Source organism: Scyliorhinus torazame, chromosome 17, assembly GCF_047496885.1.
Source record: "Scyliorhinus torazame isolate Kashiwa2021f chromosome 17, sScyTor2.1, whole genome shotgun sequence".
Lineage (NCBI taxonomy): Eukaryota > Metazoa > Chordata > Chondrichthyes > Carcharhiniformes > Scyliorhinidae > Scyliorhinus > Scyliorhinus torazame.
In genome coordinates this window covers 159988724-160003405 of record NC_092723.1, presented here as the reverse complement: position 1 = coordinate 160003405, position 14682 = coordinate 159988724, and the positions used below count along the sequence as shown (strand labels likewise).

General features: G+C 48.7%; 1 protein-coding gene across 1 annotated transcript in view; it reads right to left on the bottom strand.

The window, feature by feature from the left end:
* Positions 1-8607: 8607 nt before the first annotated feature.
* The window catches only part of sdr42e2 (short chain dehydrogenase/reductase family 42E, member 2), a 43955-nt gene continuing 37880 nt past the window's right edge, over positions 8608-14682 (bottom strand). The window contains exons 10-12 of the mRNA XM_072479807.1: positions 11620-11681; positions 9744-9817; positions 8608-9015 (exon numbers count right to left, since the gene is read on the bottom strand). Coding sequence (XP_072335908.1) covers positions 8608-9015; positions 9744-9817; positions 11620-11681 — 544 coding nt within the window. The remainder of the gene's footprint in view (positions 9016-9743; positions 9818-11619; positions 11682-14682) is intronic.

Genomic DNA, 14682 nt, shown 5'->3' with positions numbered 1-14682 from the left:
AGTACCAGCTCTTTGAAAGAGCTGTCCATTATGCCCCCTATTTCCCCAGAGCCCTGCAGCTTCCTCCCCATCAGGTATCTATCCAATTCCCTTTTGAAAGTTATTGTTGAATCTGCTTCCCTTTCTGGCAGCACATTCTAGATCATAACAATGCTCTGTGTAGAAATATCTCTCTCCTCATCTTCCCATCAGTCTGACTTCCACAAAGCAAGATGGCGCCAGAGCGTGGCGACTCTCTGCGAGCTCTCCCAAACAGATCCTCTTTTTACATCTCTTATAATCGTACTAATCTTTTAACATTTAATTCCAACACTAACACGATTACTAACCTTTCCCTTTTATTTTATTTTCATGTACTCAATGATCCGTTTGAGCTGCTCGCAGAAAAATCCTTTTCACTGTACCTACGGTACACGTGACAATAAACAAATCCAATCCAATCCAATCCTCCATGAAGCTGGGCTGCTAAAGGCAGTCAGAGAGCATAGACATTCTCAATCCTGGGGCAAGGGATATTGATTGATTGATTGATTGATTTATTGTCACATGTACTGAAGTACAGTGAAAAGTATTTTTCTGCGGCCAAGGGAACATACACAGTACGTACACTGTCCACAAAAAGAATAATGGACAGAGTACATCGACAAATAGTACATCGACAAATAATGATTGGTTACTGTGCAGAACAAGGGCCAAACAAAGCAAATACATGAGCAAGAGCAGCATAGGGCATCGTGAATAGTGTTCTTACAGGGAACAGGTCAGTCCGAGGGAGAGTCGTTGAGGAGTCTAGATATTCTTTGTTGTTGGCATATTGGTTCTCTGTATACACACATATGTCTCAGCAGGGATCACTGGATTCTGATCGAGAGCAGGAATGTTTTATTAAATCTATTCCAGGGACATTAAGAATAACTGTAAAACCCCAACTCAATGGTACAATGAACTGGGGGACTCAATGGGTGCGATTCTCCGCTCCCGCGCCGGTTGGGACAATCGCCGGCGCCGCCGGTCCGACGCCCTCCCGCGATTCTCCCAAGCGGCGAGAACGGCCCCGTCGAGTTCCACGCGGCGCAGGCTGGAGAATCGCCCGGGACACCCAAAATGGCGATTCTCCGGCACCCCTGCTTTTCTCAGGTCCGGATGGACCGAGCGGCCATTCAAAACGGTGGGTTCCCCACGGCGCCGTCCATACCCGGTCGCTGCCGGCGGGAACAGCGCGGGAACGCTGGGGGTGGGCGGCCTGCGGGGGGGATCCTGCACCGGGGGGGGGCCTCAAATGGGATATGGCCCGCGATCGGTGCCCACCAATCGTTGGGCCGTCCTCTCTGAAGGAGGACCTCCTTTGTTCCACAGCCCCGCAAGATCCGTCTGACATCTTCTTGCGGGGCGGACTCGGAGAGGACGGCAACCATGCATGCGCGGGTTGGCGCCGGCCAACCCGCGCATGCGTGGGTGATGCCAGTTATGTGGCACCGGCCACGTCATGTATGCGCCGCCGCCTTGACACGCATAAATGACGCAGCGCCGCTCCTAGCCCATTATCGGGCTCTGAATCGGTCGGAATAGGGGCCGTTTCGCGCCGTCGTGAATCTCAACGGCGTTCACGACGGCACAAACACTTTGCCTCCATTTCGGAGAATCCCGCCCCATATCTGCCACCTCCTGGAATGTATCCTACACCCTTAAAAATGCCGACACATTCGATCATTGAAGAAACTCAGGAATATCTTTGTATTATTAGCAAGGAGGGATGATGTAGAAGTATTCATGAAGATTAAAAGAGTCAATAAATTAAACACAAAGAAACCTGGGGAGGGGGGTGGGAATGTCAGGAAGCACCTCGACACAAGGTTGTGGAAATCTAAAACTCTATTCCCCCCCCCCCCCCCCTCCTGCCCAAGGCTGCTGAGGCTGGGTGGGGGTGAGGCTAGATGGAGCTCTACAGATCAGTGATTAATTGAGTGGCAGACCAAGCGGCTGAATGAACTCCTCCTGTTCCAATGAATTAAGAATGCCTAAATTATTGACCCATTTCTTATTCCACTTTAAATTCTTCATAAAATGGGCATTGTAAACCCCTGGATGGTTTTAGTATTGATATCTGTAAGGGTGTGTGCCAAGAAATGGTAATCATTTACATTATTTGCAATTACGTCAATCACATGGGCACATTCCTCCACACCATCCATGATGATAAATATTGTCTTGAGCAATTAAAAACATTCTGGGATATTTTTTATTTAAATGCATGGCGCTGTACAGGCTCAATGGTTTAAGAAGCAGACTTTGCTGCGGACTGTTTAACTCAGGCAACACTTTTATAACAGGCACCGGCACCAAGCTCGAGTAGATTTATACAGTGAGCAGGTGGTGTTACTGCACCTCTTTGCATTAATTTAATTCGATTCACATTCTGAGTAATCGCTGCTCTTTCTATTGGTGAGCCGTGCATCCCATCTCTTTATCCAACGTGTCCGGATTCTTGGGGAATCCTCCTCCATTATTTTCCAGCACTGAATTTAACCTTACCCCAGTAAGACTGACTTTTAAATAAAGTTTATGTACGATGTATATTTTCTTTGCAAAGAAAAAAAGCCGCTTTGAGTTTATTGTAACCGCTCGCTGGGTGAGAAGTGGGAGGTGTCATCAGAACTTCAGCTATCAGAGAATTTGTACGGATGCAATTTCACAACTGGATCTTGAGAAATGTTGAAGGTTGCGAGATTTTCAGAACGTTATGTCCAAAATACTGACTTCACACAGCAATCCGACTAAGATAAGCGCCAACGACAGAAAATCAGGTCAAAGTATAGGAATCAGAGGAAGGTCTATATAGATGTAAGGCTGTTTGTTTTATTAACTAGGATATCTATGATATTTGACCGGGATTGTATTTAACATCCACCAGGGTTGCTATTGGCCCAAACCCGGATAAAGTGTGTCCAACATGCTCTTAAGAGGATTTCTGAGCATAAACACCACACATCACATCCAGGATACTCGCAGTGTGTTTGGTTGTCCTCAATCGCCTTGCTGTGCTCTCTACAAAGATTATATTCTGTTTTTACAGAGGGAGAATGGACACGAGAATCAGGCCATTTCTATAACGGGCGACTGATTAGTAACATCCACAGTGAGTAATTCCCTGGAGAAGGGGTGCTGACAGCAAGGGATCTCAACACAGCCTGTCGAGTAGCAATCCTGGGCACTCGGGTGACGGGGATGTGCTGACACAAGTCGAACACCAGGTGGCTCTCCTCCCACGAACCTGGAAGATAGGCACTTTTTGCCCGAAAAACGCCCGCCAATAACACAAATCATCCCAAGACGACTAACAAAGCACAGAAGGAGGAAAAGATGCCAAACAACAGCCAGTCCAGAGGACAAGTGGAGACCAGAAGTGGAAAAAGCCTGGACAAACATCAAACGACGCAGGAGGCGACAAAACTCGGACTTGGCCAGAGCGAGTGGGACCAATCCGCTGCTCTGGCGACCATGCAGGTGGCCCTGGACAAAGCCCAACAGCGACTGGAAGCCCAGGGGGCAACAATTAAAGAACTGGAAAGGGCCACAATTGACCAGGACAACCGGATCATCGCCCTGGAGAAGGGCCAAGGCTAGTCGCGACACAAGACAACCCGAGAGGAAAGCTCAAGGACCAGGAGAACTGGGCGAGGCAGCAAAACCTACGCATCGTGGGCCTACCGGAGGGGATCGAAGGGAGGAACCCCACAGACTATGTGGCCCAAACGATGAGTAACCTGGTGGGAAGGGAAAGCTTCCCCAACCCACCAGAAATCGACAGAGCGGACCAGTCACTCCGACCAAAGCCCAAAACCGAGGAACAGCCGAGGGTGATAATTGCAAAGGTGCACCCGTACCAAGACTGGGAAAGAATTCCTGCTTTGGGCCAGGCAGTCCAAAAACTGCAGCTGGGAAGGTCACAAGATCTGGACATTGGGGCTGGCCTAGCCAAGCGCCGGACCGAATTTAACAAAGTGAAGGTTGTGCTGTACAGAAACGGTACGAGATTCGGAATGCTGCACCCAGCTGAGCTCTGGGTCATGTACCAAAGCAGGGAACACTTTTTCATGGTCCCTGCGGATGTGGACAGGTTCGTCGCAGAGAACGGACTCGAGGAGTGGCAGCAGGGGCAGTGATGAAGAGCCCGCAGAATGAGACTCTTACAGTACAGCCAACATCCATTGCCACAGCAATCGCTTTACGCGGGAGAACACGGCCTCGTTTTGGAGGCGAGAGCGGTAAGAGAGGGAAGGATGAGCGAGTGCAGCAAAGCACAAGGGAATGTGAGGGGAATGGCAAACAGGAAGCCCAGAGATCGGGCAACGGGAGAATGTGCAACAAGCCCCGGGAGGGGGGCCACCACACTAGCAAGGTAGCTAATACCGGGATTCATGCAGGAGAGCAAGGACACGGCGCGTCCCCCACAAGGGGGAAAGCGCTGGCGGGTGGGGGGGGCAGACAATGGGTACAGAGGGATAACTAGGGGTAAAAACAGGGGGAAAGGGGAAGGTGGATTAGCTACAGGGTGGGGGGGGGATGAGAAGAAGATACCAATAGGAAGATATAGGTGAAGAAGGTTGGAGTGCATTAAGCTGGCTACAACAGGCCAGGCCATCCCCATCTAACAAATATTTAATGAGCCCAGTGGTGGTGGTAGTAATACTCCAGGCGTGGAATCAACTGCAACAGCATTTCAGGGTAACCAAAATGTCGACAAAGTCCCCATCTGCAACAACCACAGGTTCATGCCAGCGACTATGGACGCCACCTTCAAAAGGTGGAGGCAGGACTGAGGGACGCTGACAGTTAGGGACTTTTACACCAACAACAGGCTAACAATTCTCGAAGAACTGACAGAAAGATTCCAGCTGACGGGTGCAACAACTCAGGTTCCTACAAATCAAAAATCTCCTACGAAGGGAAACTAGGAGATACCCGCAACCACCGCGACAATCACTGCTAGAGGACCTGCTGGACATGGACATCTTAGGGAAAGGGAACTGTGGCGACATGTACGGGCGACTGCTAAGGGGAGCTAACACACAATTGGACAAGACGTGGGAGGAGGACTTGGGGTTTGAAATAAGGTAGGGACTCTGGAGCAAAGCACTGCTCAGGGTCAACTCCACCTCCACATTCACAAGGCTAAGCCTAATGCAGTTAAAAGAGCTACACAGAGCCCACTTAACTAGAACCCAAATTAGTCTTCCCAGAGGTGGCGGAAAGATGCAAACGGTGCCAAGGCAGCTTGGCCAACCACGGCCACATGTTCTGGTCCTGCCCCAGACTTGCTGGGTTCTGGACAGCCTTCTTCGAGGCAATGTCCAAAGTAGTGGGGATGAGGGTGAATCCTTGCCCGAAAGTGGAGGCCTTCGGGCTATCATACCAGTCAGATCTCTTCATGGGGAGGAGGGCCGATGCCCTTGCCTTTGCCTGCCTAATCGCCCACAGTAGACTCCTGCTCGGCTGGTGGTCAGCAGCACCATCCAAAGCTGCAGACTGGCTGTCCGACCTGTCGGAATTTTTCCAAATGGAGAAAATTAAATTTGCCATCCGTGGGTCGAAAGAGGGCTTCCACAAAACATGGGAGCCATTCACTCGGTTGTCCAAGACCTGTTTGTAGCCAACAACTAGGAAGCCAAAGAACCGGAGGGGGTAGCCGCGACACAGGAAGGAAGGAGGGAGGAGGTTAGGAGGGCCAGGGAAACATGGAGGTCAACCAGGCCCAACAAGAGAAACATGAGACACAAGGGGGAAGGGGAGGGGGCAGCAGGTGCAACAACCTGAGCCAAAGGGGGAGGAAAGAAGTAGGAAAAAGCCGGTGGGAAGCGAAATGCAGGGACCACAATTGCCACTGCAAATACTGTAAGGAGGAAAAAGAAAGGAAACTGCGATGTACGTATGTAAATAGTTGAAGCCGATCTATGTGTAGTTTCAGTTTTACTTTTTCTCTTTGTTCTCTCTTTTTTCTCTTCTCCTATTGTTTGTACATATTTATATTTGTTTTGTACACCAAAAACTCAATAAAAACAATTCTTTAAAAAAAAGTAGAGCAGCAACCCTGGGGTAACTACTTAAGGGAACGAGCTCCGGTACGTAGAATTACGAGACTTCCTCCACAAGGACGCCGCAATGTTCCCCCAGCTACCCAGATACACCCTATTGGACAGACTGATGGCGCAGAACGAATTAGGAGGCGGACATATATGGATGTCTGTTAGAGGAGGCAAGGACCCCACTATTGGAGACAAAACAAAGATGGGAGAAGGGACTGGGCATTGAGATCGGGGGAGGACTCTGGAGCGAGGTACTGTACAGGGCGAATTCCACCTCCGCATGCGCAGGGCTGAACCAACGCTGCTAAAAGTGGTACACGGGGCGCCCTGTCCAGGACACGCGTGGGTGGGTTCTCCCCGGAGGTGGAGGACAAGTGCAAACAGTGTCAGGGACGTCCGGCCAACCACTCTCACATGTTCTGAGCCTCTCCCGAGCTGAGCAGGTCTGGACCACCTTTTTCAAAGCCATGTCCAAAATCGTGGGGGTGAGGGTGGAGTTATACCCTTTAGTGGCGGTCTTCGGGGTGTCGGAGCAGCCAGAACTCTTTGAGGGGAAGGAGCCAACACCCTGGCCTTCGCCTCCCTGAGTGCCTGGTGGAAACCCTTGCTTGGATGGAGGGCGGGTGCACTACCCAATGCCGAAGACTGGCTATCCAACCTAGCGGAATTCCGGAGGCTCAAAAAAATAAAATTTGCCATCATGGGGTCAGAGGAAGGGTCCCATTGCATATGGAAGCAGTTCGCCAACATCTTCCAAGACCTGTTCGTGACCAGCAGCTAAGAGAGGAGGGAGGGAACGGGGGTGGAGGGAGGAATAACCAGACCAGAGGAGAGGGATGACGGGGTAGGGGAGGGGAGAGAAAGCTCCCCTAACTCAGAGAAAGCGAACTGTTTGTACTACTCCAGGGGATGCGGGTGTCCACAAACAGCACCCCAGCAACACGGCTCTAAAACAGGGCAAAGCTCCATGCCAGGTTTTACCTCCTTCAGTTTGCCTTATCCTGTGGGGTTGTACGTTGGGACCACCCGCCCCCTCAGGTTACAACAGGGTTGTTTTAGGCTCTAGTGGTTCCCGCATCTGTCACAATGGTGAAAACTGATCACATTTTGTTACTATGGCTACCACGCGTGTACATTCTAATCACATTTCTTGTATGTTCAGTTCAAGGATGTACTTTATTTGCATCTGCTATTTTTATAAATACAATTGTGTAGTCAGATTATGTGTTTGATATGTTTGTCATTGACGAAAATGTTCAATAAAAATATCTTTTAAAAGACATTGAAACATTGTTAGCAGCTACCATTATAAATTGTCCATGAAAAGGAAATTGTGCATTGACAGTGGGAACATCCTGACAACAAGCACAGGAAGACTGACGATAAACAGAAGCATCATCATTTTACAAAGTATATTTAATCCTTTCAAAATCCACATTTTGGGAAACAACTGGAGAATTAGGGATGTTGAAACCTTCGGGGGTGTAACTCACTCCAAAGTCTGGGATTTTCTGGTCCTGTATGGCGGGTCATTCAAACATCCATTCACTTCGGCGAGACCAGGTCAGCGGGAAGAGGCTGGAAAATTCTGGCCAAAATCAGATTACAACAGTCACATCATGAGGAATTGAACTAAAGAAAAGAGCATTAGACTGGGATGACCAGTTAGAATAGTGCATTATGGACATTAATTCGGGTTGCAAGGAATGAACAAAGAGTTGGGCAAAGCATGGGGAGAGGGGGAGGGGTGGCTATCAGGACTGGCTCTTTGCACAAAGGATGCTGGGAGGCAGAGGCCCAGAGGAAGGAAAGGAATGTGCAATGAGCCTATCAGAATCAGTGGCAGTTAGAATATATGACCAGGTCAAGGAAAGGGCCTATCGGAATCTTGTATTCGTGTATGTGGAACTTGATACTGCATGAATGTATATGAGACCACATGTGTTGCCTCCCTTTGTCTCACTCGCTCTGGGTGTTTCAAGAGACCTGGGTCTCCTGCCTTCATCAGAGTGAGTGTAAGCTTGCAAGCTATTTGAAATAAACTAAAGGAATTTCTAAATCCAAACTCAGCTTTTGATTGAGACCAGACTGGACAGAAATAACTCAATTTCTTCAATCAGAAACACCAACAACATACTGCAACTTGCATTTATATTGCCCTTTAACATAGAATTTAACATAGAATTTACAGTGCCGAAGGAGGCCATTCGGCCCATCGAGACTGCACCGGCTCTTGGAAAGAGCACCCTACCCAAGGTCAACACCTCCACCCGATCCACATAACCCAGTAATCCTACCCAACACTAAGGGCAATTTTGGACACTAAGGGCAATTTAGCATGGCCAATCCATCTAACCTGCACATCATTGGACTGTGGGAGGAAACCGGAGCACCCGGAGGAAACCCACGCACACACGGGGAGGATGTGCAGACTCCGCACAGACAGTGACCCAAGCCGGAATCGAACCTGGGACCCTGGAGTCGTGAAGCAATTGTGCTATCCACAATGCTACCGTGCTGCCCGTTAAAGTACTAAAACTTCCCAAAGGCACTTCTTGACCAAATGATTGTTACAATCTCCCAAGGGTATTGGCGATATATTGATCACTGGAAAGCATCGAGCTGTTGGAACAAGTGTGAGAAAGGGCTCCAAAATTAGCCAATCTTGAAGTGACATTATTGTTGGTTTACCTCGGAGAACTGCATTATTAATGGGCCCTGGGTCCAGGGCATTGGGGAGAGACAAATTAGGAATAAAATGAAGCTCAGGATAAATAAGGCTTTCAAGAAGAGAGAAGCAACTGTCCTGCTTGGGCCTTGTTTTTATGTAATACTCAACAGAGTCAAATAAGCTGTACTTCTTGGGGCAATAGCCCAGTTGCTTCCTTGCTTTGTCTATCTTGAAGGTGTGCGTGACTGCAATGTTTCGAACCTGAGGAAGAAAAATTACAACATGTTGAATAATCAACAAACATATTGCCTTGAAGATAAAATCAAATTACTGTGGATGCTGGAATCTGATACAAAAACAGAAAATGCTGGGAAATCTCAGCAGGTCTGACAGCATCTGTGGAGAGAGAAAGGAGCTAACGTCGCAAGTCTGGATGACGCTTTGTCAAACATTGCCTGCCCTGATCATGGAATCATACAATACAGAAGGAGTCTATTCATCCCTTCATACCTGTGATGACACTCCCTTTTGATGTATCTAACCAATTCCCTTTTGCAAATCACTGGTGAATCTGTTTCTACAAGAAGCACATTCCAAAATATAACTCAAAACAAATTCTCTTCAACTCGCCTCTGATTCTTTGGCCAATTGTTTTAAACCTGTGTCCTGTGGTCACACACCCTCCTGCTGCTGGAAACAGTTCCTCCTTATTTATTCTATCAAAACCCCTCGTGAGTTTCAGCACCTCCGTCAAAACTCCCCTCAACCTTCTGTGTTCTAAGGAGAACTATTCCAGCTCCGCTCATCTTTCCAATAGAGTTTCTTCAAATGTGGTGCTGCGAGACTTATAAAGATTTAGCATAACTATTCCTGAGCAAGCCGGTTCCCCCAAATTAACCAATCTGTCCCTCATACCCAAGAAAATAAAATTTTAAAACCCAGAGACTGAAAAATAAATCAGTATTCTTGTGTTAACTGTTGCTCTTTACCTCATTCTTGGTGAGCAGTGGAGAGATTTCTACAATTGGTCTCAATGCTGTATGAAGGTATTCCATTATTACAGCTGCAAAAGCAAATAACAGAATAAATACTGAGCTGTGACAATGGGGTTTAGAGGTGATATACAATAGAATTGTCGTTTATGTGACTCCAGTCCCTATTGGCTCCTAATTGCTCTCTCAAAGGGACTAGACTTGCCAACCCTGGTTGGAAAAATCCCTCCAACTGCCTCCAGACTCAGTTGATCCTTCTCCAATATTTTTATAATTAATAAACAAAAATGACAAATTATGCACGACTTTTCAAAAAATGCCCGAGTATTTAATTCTTCCAGGATTCTCGCAGTGGTGTCCAGGAGAATGAGCTATAATTCCTGGAAACTCCAAGGCCAATCGTAGGCGTCATGGTGGCGCAGTGGTTAGCACTGCTATCTCACAGCTCCAAGGACCCGGGTTCGATTCCGACCTCGGGTGACTGTCTGTGTGGAGTTTGCACTTTCCCCCCTTGGCTGCGTGGGTTTCCTCTGGGTACACCGGTTTCCTCCTACAGTCCAAAGATGTGCAGGTTAGGTGGATTGGCCGTACTAAATTGCCCCTTAGTGTCCAGTGGTCAGGTGGGGTTACAGGGATAGGGCGAGGGGTATTCGATGGGCCGAACTTCTACACTGTTGGGATTCTATTATTCTATGGATGGCCGGCAATCATGGAAATAGGCCAAGCAAAGGTTCCATTTCATCAAAACACCAGCAGAGGCTCAGGAATACGGCAGATGCACGAAGGATGTTGCTGATGGCAGGGATGTCCAGAACCAGGGGTCACAGTCTGAGGATAAGGAGTAGACCATTTATGACAAAGATGAGGAGACATTTCTTCACCCAGAGAGTGATGAGCTTGTGAAATTCATTACCACAGAAAGCAGTTGAGGCCAAAACATTGTGGCCGGGATTCTCCGAGCCCTCGTCAGATCGGAGAAACACCAGCGACGTGGGAAATTCCTGCCACACCGCTCCAACGCCGGGACGCGATTCTCCAGTGACCGGAGAATTGGCGGCAATCGCCATCTGCGGGGTCGACGTGGCGCCGGTTGGGGACGCTGAAAGAGGCCCCCGCGGCGATTCTCCGCAGTCGACCTGGCGAATTCCCGCCGAGTTCCAGCGAGTCCCGCCGGCGTGGTTCCAACCTGGTACCTCCCGGCGGGAGCTCAGACCCGTGGCTGCGGTGGCCGTCCTGGTGGGGGGGGGGGGGCCTCCACGGCATCCAGGCCTGAGATCGGGGGCTACCGACCGGCGGGCGCCCGCCATCTGGAGGGGGCCAACCTCCTTCTGCGCGGGCCAGCTGTAGGTCTCCGCCACGTTGCTCAGCGCCGGCGCAGAGACGGACACCACGCGCATGTGCCGGCACGGGAATGGCAACCACGCGAATGCGCCAGTGCGGAGACGGCCGGCGGGCGCATGCACTTACCTGGGCCGGCCATGCAGGGCCGCGTATCAGCACCGGAGCAGTGTGCAGCACTCCAGCGCTGTGCTTGCCCCCTGCGTCGCTGGGCCAGGAGGCCGACTGATGCAGGCGGACACCATTCTGGTGTTTACGCCGGTGTCAACACTTGGCCGGGATTTCGGAGAATCCTGGCCTGTATGTTTTCAAGAAGCACTTGGGGCGAAGGGGATCAAAGGATATGGGAGGGGGAGGAATTAGGCCATAGCAACAAGTTGCCTGGTCTCTGAGATGGTGGATAAGGGCTTGATTGAGAGACAATGGATGGAATAAAACATGATGTGGAAATATATAAAATATACAAACATGTGCAAAAAACAAAAAGCAATTTGTTACTGATCCAAACAATGAAAGATTTAAAAAGCTAAGTTACCTGCTGTGTAAATGAGGTGGACAGGCACATGGAGCCAAGGTTTGTAGCCCAACTTAACAAACCAGTGGAGATAAATGAATGATGCAGGAATTCACAGACCAGGTGATTTAAAACACTCACTTTCAATTCGTTGCACACATTAGGAACAGGAGGAGGCCGTTCATCCCCTTGAACCTGTTCCACCATTCAATATTTTTTTTTACAAATTTAGAGTACCCAATTCTTTTTTTTCCCCAATTAAGGGCCACTTTAACTTCGCCAATTCACCTACCCTGCACATCTTTTTACATTGTGGAGGTGAGACCCACGGAGACATGGGGAGAATGTGCAAACTCCACATGGGTTCCACCATTCAATTAGATCATGGTTGATTTTTATCTTAACTTCATCAACACATCTTGGACCCAACAAAAATCTATCCATCTTAGTTCTGAAATGTTCAATTCCCCTCCAATCGCAACAGTTTTTGGAGGAGAGCATTCTAAATTTTCACTTTCCTTTGTGTGAAGAAATACTTCTTCACGTAACACCTGACTCAAATTTTAAAGTTATGCCCCCTGCTCTCTCCCTGGGCCCAAGCTCTCTCCTCAGTCCCTGCTCTCTCTCCTTATGCTCCCACTCTCTCCTCAGGTCCTTGGGCGCCCTAGGCCCCTGCTTTCTCCTCAGGTCTTCCCTGCTCTCTCTCCGGGCTCCAGTTCTCACCCGAGGCCCCCGTTCTCTCCTTAGGCCTGCGCTGTCTCCCTAGGTGCCCACTCTCTTCCTAGGCCCCTGCTCTTTCCTTGGGCCCTTGCACTTTCCCTGTGCTCCTGTTCTCCCCCTGGATTCCTGCTCCCTCCCCAGCCCCATGCTCTGTCCCCAGGCCCCTGCTCTCTCCCCACACCCTACTCTCTCCTCATGGCCCTGCTCTCTCCCCACACCCCTACTCTCCCCACACAGCCCTACTCCTCCCCTCACCGCTACTCAAGACCCTATTCTCTCCTCACACCCTGCTCTCTCCTCATGGCCCTGCTCTCTCCTCACGGCCCTGCTCTCTCTCTGCGCCCCTGATCTCTCCCCAGGTGCCTACTCTCTCCCTGGACCGCTGCTCTCTCCCCAGGTCCCTGCTCTTTCCCTGAATTCGCCCTGGGACCCTCCTCTCTCAATGGGCCCCTGCCAAGGATAGACATGCTTTGCAGAGAGATGCAGGCACACCCACCTCACTGTTGTCTGTAGGATATACCAGTTCTCTTTAAAGAACCATCAAGACACTCTTATAAGCAGCACCTTTTGTATTATGAGTATTCATAGACTCATAGGATCCCTACAGTGCAGAAGAAGACCATTTCTTCACACAGAGAGCGGTGAGCCTGTGGAATTCACTACCATGGAAAATAGTTGAGGCCAAAACATTGTATGTGTTCAAGAAGCTGTTAGATAGAGCTCTTGGGGTGAAATGGATAAAAGGATATGGGGGAAAGTGGGATTAGGCTATTGAGTTGGAGGATCAGCCATGGTCCTGATGAATGGTGGAGCAGGCTCGAAGGGCTGAATGGCCTTCTCCTGCTCCTATTTTCTATGTTTCTATGTATCCTCTGTTGCTCTTTTTAACCTTAGTCTATTTGCTCTGTTTAGGTCACCTTTGCTCATGAGTCGCCAGGTATCTTTATGATACCGCCACGTGGTTCAAGTTCAGGTTATGATTAATAACACAGCACACTGCTGAGTAAGGATTAAAACAACGGTCATTTATTATATACAACAAGCAATATTAATACCCTAATACTACTTTCTATATAATAAGCCTATCACTACTGGCCAATACTTAACTTAGGAAAAGCCCACCAGGTCAGGGAAACGAATGGCTTATCCAATCAAATCTGGCCTGCGGGATTCAAAAGGCTGCTACAGGTCGGTGGCTAGGTGTCTCTACCGGATAGCGATCGCTTTTTCCAGCAGTCTTTCGGGTTAGCCGTTTTAAACTGGGTTTTGGCCAGATTAATCGGAACGCAGCCATTTTACATGGCTACAATTCTCCAAGGTGTTGCCATCCTTGCAGTGCCAAGAATTGTACACAATTCTCTAGCTGAGGCCTAACCAGTGATTTGTAAAGGCGCAAAGCCAAGTTTCCAGACAATTTAGTAACTATCTTATCAACTTGTACTGCCGTCTTCAAGGTAATTGTAAATATGTATCCATAGCTCCCCCTGCTCTTTCATTGTTTGGATCAGTCACAAATTGCTTTTTTTTGGTTTTTGCACATGTTTGTATATTTTATATATTTCCACATCATGTTTTATTCCATCTATTGTCTCTCATTCAAGCCCTTACCCACCATCTCAGAGACCAGGCAACTTGTTGCTATGGCTGTTGCCATGCCAACCTGTTAGTGGGTTAGCAGGAAGCCCATTGCTAATTGATTCATTTTGCTTCCAAATCAGGTCATGTGTTTTTTGTAAAACAAATTCTCAGGATATAGTTGTCATTGGCAAGGCCGGTAGGTATGTTCGGCCTGAGAGGGTGATGATGATCTAGAGACATAGAAAATAGTAACAGGAGGAGGCCATTCGGCCCTTCGAGCCTGCTCCGCCATTCATTATGAGCATGGCTGATCATCCAACTCAATAGCCTAATTGTGCTGGGGAATTATGAGATGTGTAAAATTATGAGGGATGTACATAGGAAGAAACTTTTCCCTTGGTGGAGGGATCAAAGACCAGGGGCATAGATTCAAGGTAAGGGACAGGAGGTTTACGGGGATGTGAGGAAAAACCTTTTCACCCGGAGGGTGGTGGGTACTTGGAACCCGCTGCCTGAAAGGGTGGTGGAGGCAGAGACCCTCATAACAATTAAGAAGTATTTAGATGTGCACTTGCGATGCCAAAGCATACAAGGCTATGGGCCAAGTGTTGGAAAATGGGATTAGAAAAGTTAGGTGGTTGTTTTTGACCAGTGCAGGGGCAATGGGCCAAAGACATCTAAACCTCAATGGGTGCTGCACCGTCAGAGGTGCCATCCATTGAAAGAATGTCAAAGCGGAGGTGGATGTTAAATGAAACATTTTGAAGACTAGCAGAGGGGTTCACC